Source organism: Rhinopithecus bieti, unplaced genomic scaffold, assembly GCF_001698545.2.
Source record: "Rhinopithecus bieti isolate Rb0 unplaced genomic scaffold, ASM169854v2 scaffold_65372, whole genome shotgun sequence".
Classification (NCBI taxonomy): domain Eukaryota; kingdom Metazoa; phylum Chordata; class Mammalia; order Primates; family Cercopithecidae; genus Rhinopithecus; species Rhinopithecus bieti.
This window is the reverse complement of record NW_016825415.1, coordinates 866,072-885,577: the sequence shown is the minus strand read 5'-3', so window position 1 is coordinate 885,577 and position 19,506 is coordinate 866,072. Positions and strand designations below refer to the sequence as shown.

Here is a 19,506-nt window from a genome sequence, read left to right as displayed (position 1 = left end):
TAAGGATTCTTTAAGGTCTCTAAAATTCATGTCTCTAAGCTGACTGGTGAGGGAAGTGTCAGAGGTTCCTTACTACAGTTCCAACATAAGTGCATTATAATATTTCATACATTTCAAGTAAACATTCAGAAACTATAAAGTACACAAAGAAAATTATAGAAAAGGGAAAAATTATCCACAGGTAGGTATTTTTCATAAAGCAAACAGAGTGTATTTGCTATTTTACTTTTATTGAGCCCGATACATCAAAGCTATTGGAACTCTGCAATAATTATGAGGACAAATTTGGATCCTTTTAAAAGTGTATTAGGACTATGGTAGGACACTGACAATTTTTATTTTTTTAAGATTAGAAATGGTTTTTCCTTCAGGTTTGAGAGAAGGATGTTAGTGTCTGACCAACTCCTCGTACTACCAAGAAGGCAGCAGGGAATGCAACTTTTCAGAGGCAGAGCAGGGGGCACTGGCCTTAGTGGGCTGCTGGCGTTCCTCCTTCCTCACAAGCCTCATCCTTCAGCCCAAGTGAGAAGGGCAAATGCATTCAGGGATGGGAATTTTTTTTTTTTTTTTTTTTTTTTTTTTGAGACAGAGTCTCACTCTGTTGCGCAGGCTGGAATGCAGTGGTGCGATCTCGGCTCACTGCAACCTCCACCTTCCGGGCTCAAATGATTCTCCTGTCTCAGCCTCCTAAGTAGCTGGGATTAGAGGTGTGCGCCATCACACCCAGCTAATTTTTGTATTTTTAGTAGAGATGGGGTTTTGCCATGTTGGCCAGGCTGGTCTCCAACTCCTGACCTCAAGTGATCCATCGGCCTCGGCCTCCCAAAGTGCGAGGATTACAGGCGTGAGTCACTGCGCCTGGCAAAGGGAAATATTTCTAAAAGCCTAGGAAGCTCGACTCTTGGTGGCCAGGGCGAGCCCACCTGCTCGATGTGCATATTCTCCAGGAGCGCACTGTGGGGCCGTAGGACAGGCAGCACCTCCTCATCCTCATCTTCATAGTAGCTGCACGTGCTCTTCCTGCGCTTTGCCTCCTCAACAGTGATGATCTGAAATGAGAAAACAAGCCAAGAGAAATAACTTACTGGCTTTTCTTCTAACTGCTAATAAAAAAAAATCACTCCAGGGACACCGCTGCCTGAAAACTTGGCACTTCAGCAACAGGAAATCAGCTGAACAGGACTTTGGGGAAATGGCTAATGTTTCAGTTTCAGAACAAATGCACAATTTAAGACAGTACGGTCGAGGCAATTAATATGTATAAATTAAAGTCACAAGTCACAAGGCTAGACTTGGTGGCTCATGCCTGTATGCCCAGCACTTTGGGAGGCCAAGGCAGGAGGAAGATGGCTTGAGCCCAGGAGTTTGAGACCAGCCTGGGCAACATGACAGGACCCCCATCTCTATATAAAAATAAAATAAATAAAGTCATGAGTTTTCCAGTTTTACTATAGCTGCTGATTGCTCAGTCACTGAGAATAGTATTTAACACCAGAAGTACAGCTTTCTACCTTTGAAATGCCCTAAATGATTCTCCTTTAGCCTTGAGATTTAGCATCTGAATTGTTGAAGGACTGATCAGAGATCATTCAGTAAGACTTCTATACATAGGGAGTTTGCAATGATAAGGATAGTTTTTAATCAGGTTCCTGATGTTTTCTCTTTAGGCTGTACACATAGAAACCACTTCTGTTAGAAATAATGAATGATAACAGCTACTGGGAGCACGAGTACAAAGAAGTGTGAAACTTTAGTCTAAATTACAACCAGGTTACAATTATTTATGTACTGTTCAGAGATGACAAAAATATTCTCCCCTTCTAAACCCAGAAACATCATATTGTACAAAACATTTATTATTTAACTATAGCTATGCTTATGAATTATCAAAGTTCATTTTACCCTAAAATCCATTTTTGGCCCTTCTTAAATTATGGATAAATCACTGGATTATTTTTAAATTGAAGGATGTATATTAGGCTTCTTGGCCTTTTGTGTAAGATCAAGTGAAGGATTATATTAGACAACTCATTCACCAGAATTTACTAGTGTTAATTATTTTGTATTATAGAGAAAAACATTTAAGTTAAATCCAGTGCAAGTTGTCAGGCAGTAGTGTATTACTCAATTTCCAATATGCACAATGACAGATACAAAGTACCCGCTGGCGTCTGAGCCAGATTTACAAGTAAGAAAATTAAGCTTACTAATTTTACCATCTTCTGGGGGAGTGTTTCCGTAGTGAAAACACTATCAAGAATCACAAACCAAGCATGTAAATGAATGAAATAAAACACTCCGTTTTTGGCAAACTTTGTATTTATCACAAGTATAAAATGAGGCTGTGGAATGAAAAAAAATCAAATATGGATTTCTGGCTCTAACAAGAAGAGGCAGTCACACCATAACCCTCTCCACAACGAATAAAATACCTGCTGGTAGAAATGACAGCACAATCCTTTCTAATTAGAACGACTTTCAAAGCAAACTCGGAGGCAGATCACTGAGGATTCACGAGCACCTTATTAGTCCTCGGGACACACTCCAACATACCTTCACAAAAGGCTCTTCGTCAGATCTGGCACAATAGAAAATCTGGATGTCCAAGGATAATCTTTGGGCTCTCATTGTGAGCAGTGAGAAGCGTGGCTCTCTCTCTAATGAGGAACAAGTTTTCTCTCCACTCTGCTTCTACACCAGTTACTTGTAGCCACGCTGAGCTACAACTGTTTTCTCAGTATCTAGTTTCCTGCACGGTTAAGTTTCTGTTTCCCTCAGGAGAAGGTTCAACATTTCTACAGGAACACACCCAAATTAGGATTTAGAGCAAACACACTTCGTGCCAGGCATCGCTGTGAGACTGTAAAAGGACACTTTCACCTTTGAAACGGTGGTTTCCCAACACTATGATAAAACCCCATTGTTATGTTCTCATTTATTTTTTCTTTTCCTTCTTATACTTTTCGTCCTAACAGTCCCTCCAGTGAACATAGCTTTCCTAGCCCTGCCTTTTCAGAGTTTTTTTTCCTTTTTTTTTCTTCCCCCCAGCACCTTCTTTAAGGCTAAAGCTCCATTTAAAATGGTATGCGTGATCCCTGGTATCAGCTTGAATCTCAAAGGAAGGATGAAAAGGAGCCTTCAATGGAGGTAGGCTTCATTACAGTTAGAACAAACAACAAACGGCATTTCACTTCAATACTATGTCATGTTTCTCGGTGGGAGGGACTTAAAAGAATGGGAGAACATCTGGTTTACATGAGGCTGTGATGATGTCATCTTACATGTAGTTTTATAAAACAGTTGGCAGAGTAATACTTATGTTTTTACATTTTGGAATTAGTCTTACTGACTAATAAGCATGATGAGTCCTCCTCTACACTTCAGATCAGATGTCAGTAGGTTAGAAGGAAATATAGATCAGCACTGGATCAATTTGCAGTGATCTTTCTGTGACTCTTCCAGATTCAGAGTGGCCTTTCAGTCTTGGGCACAGCTGCGGGGATCAGGGTGTATTGTATTGCTCATACTGGGGGTCAGTTATAAAGACGACTCTGGCAGATACTTAGAGACCAGCCCCAGGCCAGCAGAACTGACTCTCAATGCAACAGCCTGAGCACAACCTGGGGCAGAATGCCAGCAAGACAACACTCTCCTCTGGGCCCCTGGGACTCCAGGACAGCAGACATTTATTGAGTATTTCCTATATGATGGTGGGTGCCAGGTGCTTTGCCAGACACAGGGACATAAAGCTGCTCACAGTCTCCAGCAGGTGAGGAGACAGGAGAGAGACAATTCTAAATAAATGGATGCCATTCCATGTGATTGTAAAAGGCAAATAAAATCTTGGGATCACGAACTCACTACAAGAAGAGGGGAAGTTAAGCTTGGAAACTGAGCCACACAAACAAAAACCATCTTTCCTTTTGTTTCTAAACAGCTGTCTCCCCAGGTGGTCTCCCTCACCTGGACAATGTAAATTAACAGCTTATTTTCACAAGTCGGAAACAAGAGCAGACTAGAAATTGTCCTACTGCTCATCCCCAGACCAATGCATACTGGACTTCTTCCACGACTCTGTTTACTGTATCTTATGTAAAGTGCAGATTTACTGCGCACAAGGCATACATAATTGAGGGCTCCTCTACCCTCTCCTTTGTACATGCAACATGTGGATTCAGTGCACACTATTCAAAGCCTCACAAGAAAGTAATTGTTTGTCTCATTTTTTCTACTCTCCTTTTTTTCTTTTCTTCTTCCTCTTCAGCTGTTTTCCCCCTTTAAATACTGAAGCCCTCAAAACCCTCTTTGGAAAAAGTGCAGGCCACAGATCCTACTGTGGCTTGTGTCTCTTTTTCCCTCCCCAACCAGATGCATCCTCAACGTTAGCAAAATAAACCTCTAAATTGATTGAGATCTGTCTCAGGCATCCCTTTTGGTTCATAGGAGACAGATGCCAAAATCTACAGCAGAGGCTCAAAGGAGGTTGGGGTGACCTGGGGGGTTCTGAGATAGCTTATTCACAGAGGAGGTGGTGCTTCAGTTTGAGAGCAAGCATAGGGTGTGAGAAGATGTTCCAGGGACAGGGTACAGCAGGAATGCAGAGATGAATTCTGGGTTCACATTGGCTGGAGAAGAGACAGCAAGGAAGGCAGTGATGAGGAAGGTAGATGAGACAGAAAAGGGAGCAAGAGCAGAGAAAATGAAGAGCCTTGAAGCCATGAAGGAGCTTAGAACTTACCCTACAGGTCAGTGTTTCCAAAACATGATGGTTCCTCAAAATCATCTGGGAGCTTTGAAAAATACAGATTCTAACATTCCTCCCTCCAGACCTACTGAATTCATGTCTCTAGTAATAAGGATCTAGGATTTAGGTTTTTAAAATTCCCAGGTAGTTATTCTAACAGGTGGGTAAGAATCAGCAGAGTCAATAAGGAGGCCACTGAAGGTTTTAAGCACAGAGTATCCAAGCTTGCTTGTATATTTAAATGACAAGTTAGACAGCCCTACAGACCATATGTAAGATCTTTCAACATGATGAAGGAAACATCAGAAATCATTAAATAGTGCTAGAAAAAAATTGACTATTAAAAATATCATCTATCGTACATCAATAAAGCAACTATAGGTTGAGTAGAGTTTACAGTAGCATCGCAGGGTCACTTATACATGGACACAGATGAATTCGGAACCATGTATTTGTAATGTCACCATTCTCCTTGGTGGACAGGTTCTCCCCAGCAATGCTTGGCTGCCTAGGAGCAGAAAAGTGTGAGGATGGGTTCATCCAGGATTGCAGGCAGGTTAGATGGGTGCAATGGATGGGAGGGGGTGGAGGAACTCAGAAGTCCTGGTAACGATGTGTCTAAATTCATTTACCATCTGTCTAAGCTCGGAAAGAAGAAACACTAAGTGGGGTTCAAGAGAGCAGCAGAACAGGAAGGAGGGGTCGACCTATTTTTCCTAGTCTCATCTCCCAACTTCCCAGTTCTGCAAGCTTGTTAAGTACTGAGAGCTTATGTTATCCATCATCGTATTTCCAGGGCCCTCCCCTAAAGAAGTACTTGATACATGCTTGCTTGACTGGATGAAGGGAACTGGGGTCTGGCAAACTACAGCTTGTGTATTAGTCCATTTTCATACTGCTATAAAGATGCTACCTGAAACCGGGTAATTTATGAACAAAAGAGGTTTAATTGGCTCACAGTTCCGCATGGCTGGAGAGGCTTTCGGAAACTCACAATCATAGCAGAAGGCAAAGGAGAGGTAAGCACCTTCTTCACAAGGCGGCAGGAGAGTGAGTAAGCGCAGGGGAAACTACCACTTTGAAAACCATCAGATCTTGTGAGAACTCCCTCACTAGCATGAGAACAGCATGGAGAAACCACCCCTATGATCCAATCACCTCCCACAAGGTGCCTCCCTTGACATGTGGGGATTACAATTACGATGTGACTTGCATGGGGACGCGGAGGCAAACTATATCAGCTTGTCAGCCAAAGCCAGTCCACCACCTGTTTTTGTACGGTACTTGAGCTAAGAAAGATTTTATATTTTAAAGTGATTCAATAAAATTAATAGCAATATTTTGTGACACATAATAACTATGTGAAATGAAACACAGTCATGCTCATTCATTTACATACTGTGGTTGCTTCTGTTCTATAATGGCAGCTATGAGTACTTGCAACAGGAATTCTATGGCCTACGAAGCCATATATATTTATTATCTTGCCCTTTACAAAAAAAAAAAGTGCTGAGCTCTGAACTAAGGCATGGAGACATGAGTGAGAATATAAGTGGATCCGTCTAGTGTGGTCAGAATGAACTGTGTGCCTGTGTCCATGGTGGTGGTGCTGGTGGTGGTGTTTTTTTCAAAAGGAGGAATAAAGTTATTTTCCTCTGTGATTTCATAGGTGCATGGGGACTCCAGTTTCTTACTAGCCTGTTACTTGGAATCTGAATGCAAGACTGCTTACTGTACCTTAGGAACTATGATGGTCTAACCCTGCCCAAGTGCTCACCTCCCAGCTTTTGGTTGTTGGCTCACTGAAGAAGTTGTCAATCATGTTCAGTTCTTCCTTCTCCACCACCACAAAGCCTTGCTCTTTGGCATCTTTCCCATACACATCAGGAGACCACTGAACAAAGAATGTGTACAAATGATCCACCCTGAAAAACACATTGTGACAGATGTTAACACCAAGTCTACTTTCTTGGCAGGTGCTAGTGCGGACTGCATTACATACACCATCTTTTCCCAGCTTGGCAAATCCATTTTACTAATTGGAAAATTTCCCACTATCAAGGTTATCTCTATGAGTAGCCTTCCATACTCAAAATTAAGAGCCAATAAATAAAGTAAAAGTCCACAGGCACTGCGAAACTGTTAAAACTGTCTTTCAATTTGACGGGAAGATCAAGACAAGGAATGTAAAACTGAAAAACACAATGAAATATTTATACCAAATATTTTTTCCTCATTGAGTCTTCATTTATTGGATACTTGTATTCATTGAGTAAAAAAATGTACATCTGAATCTTTAGCTAGGAACAAAGATAAACAATACTGCAAGGGGTCTTTATGTAGATCAAAGTACTATTGCGTTGTAATTGTAATAAAAGTCTTTGACAACTAGAAAGTGTCAGCAATAATACTGGCTACTATTTTAATATTAGAAAGAAATCTAATTTTATTGATACGGGAATGTTCTTTGCTTCCAACTTCTCTGCTCTCTTATACATATTTACTGAATGAAGGTTCCAAAGTATCTCTCCAGGCTTAATCAATAGAAATATGCCCAGTTCCTAGGAAGAGAATGAGAGCTGTGAAAACTGCAGCTCCGGAAATATCCTCCAAGGTTCATACTATAACCATCACAACAGGAGAAAGGGCGATGAATATAATCAAATGATTCTTAAAGTATCTTCTAATCACTAAATTATAATTTGAATTTGAGGCTACTGTTTCGGATAATGTTAACTTACGATTTTTAAAATTCATAATTACATAAAATTGTAATAATAATAGGACTAAAACAAAAACAGAAATACCACTGACAATTCTGATATCCCAACAGATCAAACCATTTTCAAGGTTTCTGCATTCCTGTCTGTTCTTGTCCACATGTGTACATCATTTATACAGCTTTCTTTTCATGGCAGTCAGAGCCAAGCCATAATTGTTGTATTTAACATTATATAATATACTTTTACCACATTGCTAGTCCTTGTAGTCATGTTTAACAGCTACATTTCATGAAGTTAATAAACCATAATTAGCCTGTATTCCTATGCTGTCAGGATATTTAGTTTGTTTGTATTTCTTTAATTGTATGAATGATGTTACAGTAAATATCCATACAGTGTATGCCTTTCACTATGGTTCGAATTATTTCCTCAAGATTAGTTCCCAGAAAAGGGATTACTGGGCTAAGGGGCATGATTTTATCGCTTGTGATTCATCCTGCCAAACGGCTCTTGAAAGGCTGACTAGTTTGCTGTGACATCAGCATTGCAGTTTGTGTCTTAAGTTTCATAACAACCTTGCTTATCCTTTTAGTTTATATAAAGTTTTCCCAGAGTCCATCTGCATTCCTTTGAGTGTTAAGCGCTTGAACATTTTTCAACATTTTCTTCCTGACTGTAGCTTTTCTTTCGTGAACTGGCTTTCTGTGATATGCGGTATCAATGTTTTTCTTTGTTTTCAGTTGGTGGGAGTCTTTATGTAAGGTGAACATTCACAACTATCAAATGTGTTTCCGAGCTGTTGTTTCCCTTTTTATATTAATCATGTCTTTTCCCCCACAGTACAGACTTACCAAGTTTCTTATACTTTAAAGGTGTATTTCTTTATAGAGTTCTCCTTCAAAACATGGACTGTTGTCACCTAAAATAAGGTGTGTATCAGTGTATATGACACGTTACCATTTCGATTACAAAAGTAAATATAGATATTGATAGATACTATGATTGTATATGGGTATGATGGTTATGTTTCAACTCGGTGTGGCCATCCATGGTACGTAGCTTTTGGTCAAACAGCAGCCTTGATGTTGCTATTAAGGTATTTGAAGATGTGATTAACATTTATATGAGTAGACTCGGAGTAGAGCAGATTACCCTCCATAATGTGGGGCCTCATCCAATCAGGCGAAGGCTTTAAGAGAAAATGACGAAATGACGGAGGTCTCTTAAAGAAGGATTCTACCTTCAGACTTTCTTTAGACTTGATACTGCACCACCTACTCTTTCCCCAGTCTCCAGCCTGGACAGCCTACCCTGAACATTTCAGACCTGCCAGCCCTTAACAATCGCATGAGCCAATTCTTTAAAGTAGATCTCTATGTATAATACATACATTTTAGTTCTGTTTCTCTGGAGAACCTTGACGAATGTTATACAAGAAACTCCTCTGAAAGGTTATAAAAGAAACAGATCAAAATGGTTACTTCTAGGGAATAGAATGGGGTAGGAGAGATACATTTTATATTGTATATATATCTTTCTTTAAATTATTTTAATATTTGGAATAGGTAGTACATTTATATGATTCAAACATCAAAATTATATTTTAAAAGGCATATAAGTTTCCTTCTTACATCCCTGTCTACCCCAAGCCCCGTAGGTGACCATTTTATTCACTTCTTATATTTGTAGTATTATTTATGTAGATATAAATATGAATATATATGTATTTTTTGTCTTATTATTTGTTGGGAAAAAGCTGAGTGTTGAGAGGGAAACTGAGGCAGGGCTTGCATAATGTCCTTTGGAATGTGTCTAGACTTGCTGGCTCCTTGCTTCTAGCCCTCTGAGGCTCCTATTCCCATTACCTCAAGTAGCAGAACATGTTCCATATAAACGCTAAACCATCACAGCTATAAATCATGTGCTTAATGCAGCAGGCTTTTTTGACCGCCACATTCTCACCACCTGTTTCTTTGTTGGATTACCAATAAATATCGTGGGCTCCCAGAGCTTGGGGCCTTCGCAGCCTCTGTACAATAGTGACGGCCCCCTGGTGTCCCACCTTTTCCTCTTTTTCTCAATCCTTTGACTCCAATTAGGAGAAGGTAAAAAGGGTAAATATATATACTGACTCTAAGGATGCTTACCTAGTCCTCCATGCCCACACAGCACTGTGGAGAGAAAGGGAATTCCTAACTTCCGAGGGAGCACCTATCAAACATCAGGAAGCCATTAGGCCCCCAAAATTCTCCTTACCTCTGAATCTACTTCTTCTGATCCCTGCCTAAAGATAATTTTATGGGGAAGAGGAGTTGCTTGTGTCTCTCCAGATGACAACCAGGTGACTGTATGGGTGCCCACCAAACATCTGAAGATCTATCATGAGCCACAGCATCTAGTGGACCCACCTGTAGAGTGCGAATTGAAGGTTTGAAAAGCCTCGATTTGCTTTCCCTGTGCCTTCTGTTAATCAGAGAAGGCCTGTTTCTCATTATCAGTGGAAAGTTTTACCTCGCAGTAATTAACCAAAGAGGCAGAAACTGAGTTAAATGCTTCAGCAATGGCATGCCTCCCGGCTACAACCACAGAAAGTTTTTGTTTGTTTCAGTAGACTTGCTAACGTGGGGGTGAGGGTATGTTTGCGTTTTTGCAGGAGATGAACGAACCATGTGGATGCCCTCAAGATGTTGACCATGGAACGGGAGACTGGAGGGACCCATGGATCCCAACCCTGGACCGGCTTCCTCTAGTACGAGTCATGAGCCAGTTGAATCTGAATGCGAAGATGGAACAAAGACCGACCAGAGTCACGATGCTTAATGGACCAATGCTTTCTGACTCAGCTCCTCTCTACCCTGAATACACGAGACCCTAATAGTTAGGCAGGAGTATCATTGCCCCTATTCAGCATGAAGAAGTTACAGAAGACGGACCTTCATCCTTCAGCAACCCCTAGGATTAAGGGTCCTCTTGTAAAAGGGAAAGGGGAGCTATGTGGGAAGCATTCAAACCAGAGCGACTCCAGTTTGAATAAGGGCTAAGAAAAATGAAGCTGGATCACCGACCGGCAATTAAGGGCTGCACAGCCTGTAATTGCCTTGCTCAATTAAAGGACGTCACCTCTTATGCTAATAATAATGATAGTAATAATGATGCCTTCTTTTTTACAAAAAAAAGAAGGGGGCATGTTGGGAAAAAGCTGAGTGTTGGGAGGGAAACTGAGGCAGGGCTTGCATAATGTCCTTTGGAATGTGTCTAGACTTGCTAGCTCCTTGCTTCTAGCCCTCCTAGACTCCTATTCCCATTATCTCAGGTAGAACATGTTCCACATACATGCTAAACCATCACAGCTGTAAATCATGTGCTTAATGCAATGTGCTCTTTTGACCTCCACATTCTCCACATCTGTTTTTTGTTGGATTACCAATAAACACCGTGGGCTCCCAGAGCTCAGGGCCTTCGCAGCCTCTATACAATAGCGACGGTCCCCTGGTGTCCCACCTTTTTCTTTCACTGTCTTTTCTCAACCCTTTGACTCCACCGGACTTTGTCACCCCCACGACCTGGTGTTGGGTCTGATCACCCCAACATTACTCTTTATCTTGCTTTTTCACTTAATATATCCTAGATAGCTTCCACACCAGTATATAGACAGCTCCCTCATTCTTTATTTTACAGCTACACAGTACTTTACTAACTGGATTTATCATAGTTTACATAACCATTCTCTGGGTTGTTTTCAAGAGTGTACCATAATGAACAATGCTGTGATGAATTAAACTTGCATGTGACTCATTTCACATGTGTACAGGTAAAGCCACAGGACATTCTCAGAGTACAACTGCACTGTAAAAGGAACAACTCACTTGTCATTTTCACATATAACCTCACATTCCTCTGTATAGGAATTATATTATTTTTGCCCTCCCACCAGCTATCTCTCTCTCTTGAACTGCTGAACTATTTTCGTTGTGCAGAATGAACTTCCCTATTAAAAGTTAACTTAGAATCTAACATGAAATAAATAATCACTCCAGAGAGGTTTGATAAAGATACAATTATAAATCTATTAGTTTTTTCAATACTTAAAAATTTAGTCCATCTTAAATATGTTTTGAAGTAGAGTTGAGAACCAACTCTGCTTCACTATAACTTTTGGAAAAGGAAATATATATTATGCGCACAGCCACACTGGATAAAATGTATGGGCTTAAGTTAGTTCCTAATAGGTTGCTGGCTAGCTGACTTGAGAGAAAAAGGCATGCAGTCCCTAATACCTGAGAACTAGCCTGGTACTATCAGCCAGGCCTCAGCGTTACTAAGAGCTGGCTTAGCATTCAGTTATGCCCAATGTTTTCCTATTTAACATAATTTTCCAGAACATCAACACTAAATAAGGCCATTCTATGACCATGATGAATCACAACAAAAACAAGAACTCTGTAATCAGAGCTGAACACAAGAATACAAACACTGTCCAGCCACAAAAATGACCAAACATCCCCTAATTTGGGTAATGAGAATGACTGTGCTTCCTTCCCAATTACAGCATTAGTTTCTCCAGTTGTCCTTCCTTCTAGATAGGATTTAATAAAATACTCAATCTTAAAATTACCCCTACTTCCTGACAGCATCCCATTTAGAGCACGGCCCTGCTTCCTTGAGTCCTCCCCTAAATCATCTAACACAAACCTAAATCCCAGAACTCCTTTTTTTCTGAAACAGGGTCTCACTCTGTCACTCAGGCTAGACTGCAGTGGCGCGATCTCGGCTCGCTGCAACCTCTGCCTTCTGGGTTCAAGCAATTCTCCTGACTTAGCCTCCTGAGTAGCTGCGATTACAGGCATGTGCCATCACTCCCGGCTAAGTTTTGTATTTTTAGTAGAGATGGGGTTTTACCATGTTAGCCAGGATGGTCTCCATCTCCTGACCTCGTGATCCGCCCACCTTGGCCTCTCAAAGTGCTGGGATTACAGGCATGAGCCACTCCTTTCTAATATCCTCTTACTGAGGTAACCCATAGTTCCCTATATGATGTGTGTTCTCCCTCACTGCAACAATTTAACCTGACTTACTCAATTACAGGTTTGTCCCTGCTGGTCTTTGTCTAGAGGGCATTGCTTCCTTTGACAGCACTTCCTGTGCACCCACTGTGTGCCAATGACCCTGCCTTCATGAAGCTTACTTTCTGGAATGTTAGAGCTGGACACTGGATGGCATTTAATTCAACTAACTTTACTTAGGTATCAGAGAATGAGGGCTCTGAATGAAAACATCAGGATCACAGCCAGGACTAGATCTCCTGAAGTGGCAATCAGCATTCTTTCTGTCACACTAAAAAGTCCTCCTCTCATTCCACAATGGTTTCTGAACCATTTCCCAGGTAATTTTCTAGTTACAACATAAGACACATTTTATCACTTTTGTACCCACTTTCCATTAGGCACTGCTCACTTTTCCTGTAACATTTTACTCTCCTTTGGGGAAATCTTTGTAAAGCACAAACACTGAGTGAAAAAGGAAACGTTCTGAGAATGCTGAGTTCATGCAATGAAATATTCTTGTGCAAGGGACTGCAAGGGAATGTGATTGCAAGACTGCAATCACAGATTTAGAGTTAAGCTTTCATTTCTTCTTAGACATTGCAAGAAAATGTGAAGTGTGAAAAGCACAGGTCAATTAAGATTTTAGGGAGAGAAACTATCTTAGCAATTGCCAGTCATTTCCCTTTGTGGTGACAAAAACATCAAGTTGCTCAGGGACATGATTGTATTGTCCTGTTTAATTATGCAGATATAAGTAGGACTTACTATTCTGGAGAGAGGTATGATTGAGTATACCCTGTTTGGTGAAGACCACTCATCATTCCTACAACCCATTGGGAAGGTGGATGGGGTAGGAGGCCAGAGAGAAGGAAGATTTATATAAAGTCTGCAGGGTTTTCTGAGGAGGAATCAAATGCCTAATACCATCTCTTTTGAAGTTCAATATTATTAGGGTTTCTCTGATGAATTAGGGTGGTCCTAGCGTAGTTCAGTTCATAGAAAAAGACAACATCCCTTCTCCAATCCATTGTTCCTGAAAGGAAACTCTCCAAAGGGGTTGGAGAAGTGGTTGGGTCTATAACCATTTTAGGAGCAGACAAATTGAGGCATGGTGTACTACTGATTCTGAAACCTAGATCAAGCGCCCTGCCACTGTGGGCATGTTATGGAAGGAAATGGCTGCATGTGCATATGTGTGAGTTTTTTAGGTTTAACAAGAAGATGTGCGATGGAGTGTACTGGAGTGTCAATTTTGGCATAAAGCATGCATTCTTCCCTGCTGGTGCCATTTGCTCTAGAAGAAATATCTCAGCCTAGGACAGGAATCTGGGGTGACCAGGTAAGAGGGCGTATCCCAAGCCTACTCTTTTGGAACTGCTGGGTTTTCTGTGAGTAGTAAATCTAGGCTCTGGGTTTGTTTGTTCCCAGAGTGGACTATTTTGCAGCAGCCATGGCCAACCCTTTAAACTGAGTAAGCACTGGGCTTCTTGGGACTTACCACTGGAGGAAGATTTCTAGAGAAGAGGGAAAAGCACTCTCAATATATCACACAATAGAGGCTTAGAGTTGTAAACACTTAACATTAAGCAGAAAAGCAACCTTATGTTTTAAGCAATGCTGGTAAAATATACCATTTACCTAAAAAGAAAAGCTGTGACTTCCTGCCTCAAGGACCTTACATTGTACAGTAACTCTACAAGGTATGTATTACTGTGCCAAATTTAAAGTTAAGGAAATTGAGAGTTGGGAAGACTGAATAATGTGCCCGAACACCCCACCCCCGGAAACGTTCCAGTAATTCTAAGCTGTTCCCCAATCCCTGCTTTTTTAAAATAAATGCTAAGTCCAAGGAGGCAGGAACATTTTTGTATCTGTCCATAGTCAGAGATCTCGTGTCACAGTATGAGCCAATTACTTCCTTGGCTTTAGGTTTCGTTAATAAATCTAAAGGAGTATTAGTGCGATGTCCCGAGTGGTCCTTAGGGCACATGCAGCCCAGTCCCTGTTATTCCTGCTCCTGCACCTTCCGCTGATGAGGGACTCACAGCACCACCGGGGCCAGCCCGTCAGTGCTGTGCTCTGTGTTTGGGGAGCGTGAAGGGGAAGCCACCCTGAATGCTTCCCCCATCGCTCAGGTGGTACGCTCTGTCTCTGCAGTCAACAGAGTCGCCCCAACCTTGGGCAGCCTCAGGGGAGGTGAGATGGGAAACCTCAAAGGTACATCTGCAATGGGGCACTCTGCCAGGAAATGCTTGTTCTTCTTTCCTCTGAGATGTTCAGGGCACTGGCAGACTCTTATTTCCCTCAACAGTAGCCTCCCGCATAATATCCCCTCATTCTGTCACGTAGACACAGCCCTCATGCTATGCCTCTGAGGGAAGAGGAGGGGGAATGAAGAAGGGACATAGCCTGTCCCACAAGAGGATATTACGATTCATGTAGAATCAATTTGCTTACTTAAGTTCTAAGTCCTCTGGAGACCAGGTGGAAGGACTCAATGTCCCTCTTCCCAGCTCTCCTTCCGCTCAATTCTCTATCTTTTGTTTATGTTATTTTTAAGATTTAGTTGGGGGAGAGGATATGATTTCATTTTTTTTCCTTCTAGGTTAGAGTTGCCTTGTTTATTTAACCTAATTATTGGAATGTTCTTTTCATTCACTGGGTTTTCCCAGTGGGTCATTTCCCAGAACTCAACTCTGCCCTCTGGAAACAGATCTTAAGTTCTGAAATTCCCCTTCTGATCCCTCTGCCTTCCATTTCACCCATGTCTTTCTCCTGGCTATACCAGCTATGCTCCCGCCCTGATCCCTCTTCCTCCTCTCCCCAGCCTTGGGCGTCTCCTGGGTTCATATACTTTAGGATCTCTCTTTCAGGCTCACCCTCACCAGCGCCCCCTAGAGTCAGGCCTACAGCAGTGATCCTTCTGCACCTGCCCTTCCAAACACCTTCCCACAGAAACAAACACAATTATCTTTCCCATTCTTCTCTTGGGATGATGAATGTAGCTCGTTTGCTTATTTGGGCTTAATGGGTCCGCTACAAAGGCAGCTAACCTTGGCTAGGAAAAACCCTCTCCTGGTGCAGCTCCGTAGTTGGCTGTAGCTTTTTTTCTTTCCTACTTCACACAGTACCTATTTAGCCTCTGTTTTCTCAAGTTCACCCCACTCTCCTACCTACCTCCTCTCAGAATGGAAGATTCTCTATTGTACTGTTATTAAAATGTGTTCCCTCTGCCATCCCTCTTACCACTCTTTTTCTTCAAAAGGAATAACTGCTCTTTGACCTGTTTTAACCTCCTCTCTGTACTTTTAAGGGTTCCACTCCCTGGTGAATTTCCTCAATTATTTCCACCACCCCACCTTGCAACCTTTCCATCCCCTGATTCCTTTATCTGGATCCATAAATTCCACGCTTGTAATCCCAGGACTTTGGGAAGTCGAGGTGGGAAGACTGCTTGAGGCCAGGAGTTGGAGACCACCCTGGCCAATATGGTGAAACCCCATCTCTACTAAAAATACACAAATTAGCCAGGTGTAGTGGTGCACACCTGCAAAATCCCAGCTACTCAGGTGGCTGAGGCACAAGAATTTCTTGAACCCGGGAGGTGGAGGTTGTAGTCAGTCGAGATCATGTCACTGCACTCCAGCCTGGGCGACAGAGCAAGACTGTCTCCAAAAAATAAAAATAATAAAAATAAATAATTTGTAAAAAGTGTTAGGATTTTATTTATTCCCAAAGTCCCTCCCACACCTCACTTTCCCTTTAGAATATATTGTTGACATCTGGGCTGGCAGATTTCCCAATTCCTTTTCATTCCTGAACTCTTCTATTCTGATTTTATTCACCTTTCTGCATGTGCCCTTTGTTAAATCAAACCTGGCTCCGGTATTTTCTGGAAGGTGGCAGAGTTTTAAAATGTTATTCCAGGCCGGGCGCGGTGGCTCAAACCTGTAATCCCGGCACTTTGGGAGGCCGAGACGGGCGGATCACGAGGTCGGGAGATCGAGACCATCCTGGCTAACATGGTGAAACCCCATCTCTACTAAAAAATACACACACACACCAAAAAAAAAAAAAAAACTAGCCGGGTGCGGTGGCGGGCACCTGTAGTCCCAGCTACTCAGGAGGCTGAGGCAGGAGAATGGCGTAAACCTGGGAGGCGGAGCTTGCAGTGAGCTGAGATCGGGCCACTGCACTCCAGAGCGAGACTCCATCTCAAAAAAAATAATAAATAAAAATGAATAAATAAAATGTTATTCCTAACCAGGTGCGGTGGCTCATGCCTGTAATCCCAGCACTTTGGGAGGCCGAGGCAGGCGGATCATTTGAGGTCAGGAGTTCTAGACCAGCCTGGCCAACATGGTGAAACCCCGTCTCTTCTAAAAATACAAAAATTAGCTGGGTGTGGTGGCAGGGGTCTGTAATACCAGCTACTTGGGAGGCTGAGGCAGGAGAATCGCTTGAACCCGGGAGGCATAGGTTGCAATGAGCTGAGATCGCACCACTGCACTCAGGTCTGGGCGACAAGAGTGAAACTCTGTCTCAAAAAAAACCAAAACAAACAAACAAAAAACAAACCTTATTCCTTCTCTCACCACTCTAGTGAAGCTGATCTTCTCAAAGATGACCCACTGTAAACATCAGCAGTATCTCAGTCATCACCCGTTTTAACCTTGGCAGGTCTGTTAATGGCTTTTTGGAAGCTCTCTGTGACTCACGCTGTGGTCTGGATGAACTACTGAGCTTCTCTGGGCTTCCACTACCTCAGGAGACTATGCAGGGTTGATGGACGAGTGAACAGAATTACCAATAATTACTCATCCTGGCTGCCACCTGCTGCTGAAGCAGTGGGTGTGTGGTAACATCCCTGAACAGAGAACTGGGTCAAGTACTGGGTCCCAAGAAACCACTAATATTTAAGGAGAAAGCAGAGCTGTCCTGGCAAAAGGCCAACAAGAAACAGCAGACAGGTAAAATAGAGCTCATAAAATGCAAACCTGAGCATTTCACCAAACTGCCTGTACTGTTTTCCCAATGTTTCCTCATAGATTTTGGGATAAATTTGACCTCCTTGGGGCTGCCTGGGAGCTTTGTTTTGTACCAGTCTCCAAAATGCAGCCAGTGTCCATTCTGGCTCTGTGCTCACACTATTGCTTTCTTTTTAAATTAAGAATCATGGCAAAGGTAAGCCCAGTGAAGTATCTAAGGCTGGGGTTGGGGAAGGCTTCCCAGGGGCCATGGTTAAACTGGGTGTTGAGGAAGGCAGAAGAATCCATTGCAAGAGGAAGGAGAAACAGCATTCTACTGGAGGGAACCCATGCAAAGACATGGCATTGGAAGAGCAGGGGGATGCTGCAGTGAGGTCAAACTGGACACGGCAGAGCAAAAGGAGGACAATGCTATCAGGTCACTGGTGATTTCTGACAAAGGGTTCTGTAAAGAGGACAGAGATGCAGGATACCCAGGCCCTGCCTCAGGGTGCTCAGGTGGTGGAGAGTAAACAAAAAAATGTTAGCACAGTGCCAACACAACAGCTGAGGGGCATCAGAGCTGGGATGTTGGTGCTGAACAGAAACTCAAGAGGAAGGGAAGGAATTCCTGAGAGGAGGAATAAAACAATAAGACTTACCATTTGCTTAATGTAAAGGTAGGAGATGAGAAGAAAGAAGACAGAGCAGGTGGGTCACTAGGTCACAGAAAGTCCCAAGCATAAGATAAAACACTTGGACCTCAGCCTGTGGCCACTGTTTCCTGCAGTGTAGTGGGGCAGTCCCAGGGACTTCAGAGGGTATGCAGAAGAACATATTTTAATACTTATATATGTACTTAAAGGGTAGTGGCTCATGCCTGTAATCCCAGCACTTTGGGAGGCTGAGGACGGCAGATCATGAGGTCGAGAGTTTGAGACCAGCCTGTCCAAAACGGTGAAACCCCGTATCTACTAAAAATACAAAAAAATTAGCTGGGTGTGATGGCACACACCTGTAATCCCAGCTACTTGGGAGGCTGAGGCAGAAGAATTGCTTGAATCCAGGAGGCGGAGGTTGCAGTGAGCCAAGATTGCACCACTGCACTCCAGCCTGGGCGACAGAGCAAGATTTCGCCTCAAAAAAAAAAAAAAAGAAAAGAAAAAAAGAAAAAAAGGTAGTAAAAATAAGTACAACTAGCATATTATTTTTCTGATTTCACAGATATTGCTACTTGGGAAAAGACTAAAAAATTACTATTTAAATCCTTTAAAGACAACCATTAAGTAAACAGTAGTATAGATGGTAGGCAGATCTAGAGATATTTGTGAGGGAGGGGGATGTGTGTGAATAGCTGAAGCTGCCATAGGCAACCACAGGCACAGGGAGGCCATGCTTGTTCATAGCTTTAGCAGGAAGAAGCACAGACAGATCTGTGCTTGAGAAGGACTGCTGTGGTGCCAAGTAGGGAAGGCCAGGAAGAGACAGGATCAACTAGAAAAAAAGGCTTTGTTGCTATGGCTACAATGGTGATCCAGGCAGGAGATGGTCAAGGCCAGACCCCAGGTGTGGCAGAGGGCATGGGAAGAAACCTGCCATACATGCTCTGCCAGGCACAAAATCAACCCATCTACCCCCCCACCTTTGTTTAGGTTTTCTGTTTTAATTACAAATTTGGCCTTAATCAGATTTCTTCATACACCTCAAAGGTCTTTATCTTCAATACAAGGCTCTTTCAGGGATTTATCCCAAAGGAGACACCATATTCAAATTACAAATCCCTGTTTAGCAAATACAGTTGTTGGCATCTCTAAAGAAGAAATTCAAAGAAGGTAAATGGTAGTTTCTTGGAAGGCAGCACCTAACTCAGGCAACAAAGCACAACAGATTGAGGAAGAGGTAATAGCAGCAGCAGCAGCAGCAGCAGCAACTAATTTTCATTTGATACATGGGCATGCCCATTTATTCTCATTATAATCCCATGAAGTAGGCACTATTATGATCATTCCTATCTAATGCATCAAGAA

General features: G+C 42.3%; 1 protein-coding gene across 6 annotated transcripts in view; it reads right to left on the bottom strand.

Annotated features, from left to right (window-relative positions):
• The window catches only part of NCOA7 (nuclear receptor coactivator 7), a 151,966-nt gene that overhangs the window by 9,527 nt on the left and 122,933 nt on the right, over positions 1–19,506 (bottom strand). For 5 of the 6 annotated variants that reach the window (XM_017863015.1, XM_017863016.1, XM_017863014.1 and 2 more), the window contains 2 exons: positions 6,522–6,669; positions 924–1,049 (listed from right to left, as the gene is read on the bottom strand). In XM_017863015.1, the coding sequence (XP_017718504.1) occupies positions 924–1,049; positions 6,522–6,669 (274 nt within the window). Of the gene's footprint in view, positions 1–923; positions 1,050–2,553; positions 2,992–6,521; positions 6,670–19,506 lie in introns of those variants that run through there. The other variant, XM_017863019.1, reaches the window with a different exon arrangement.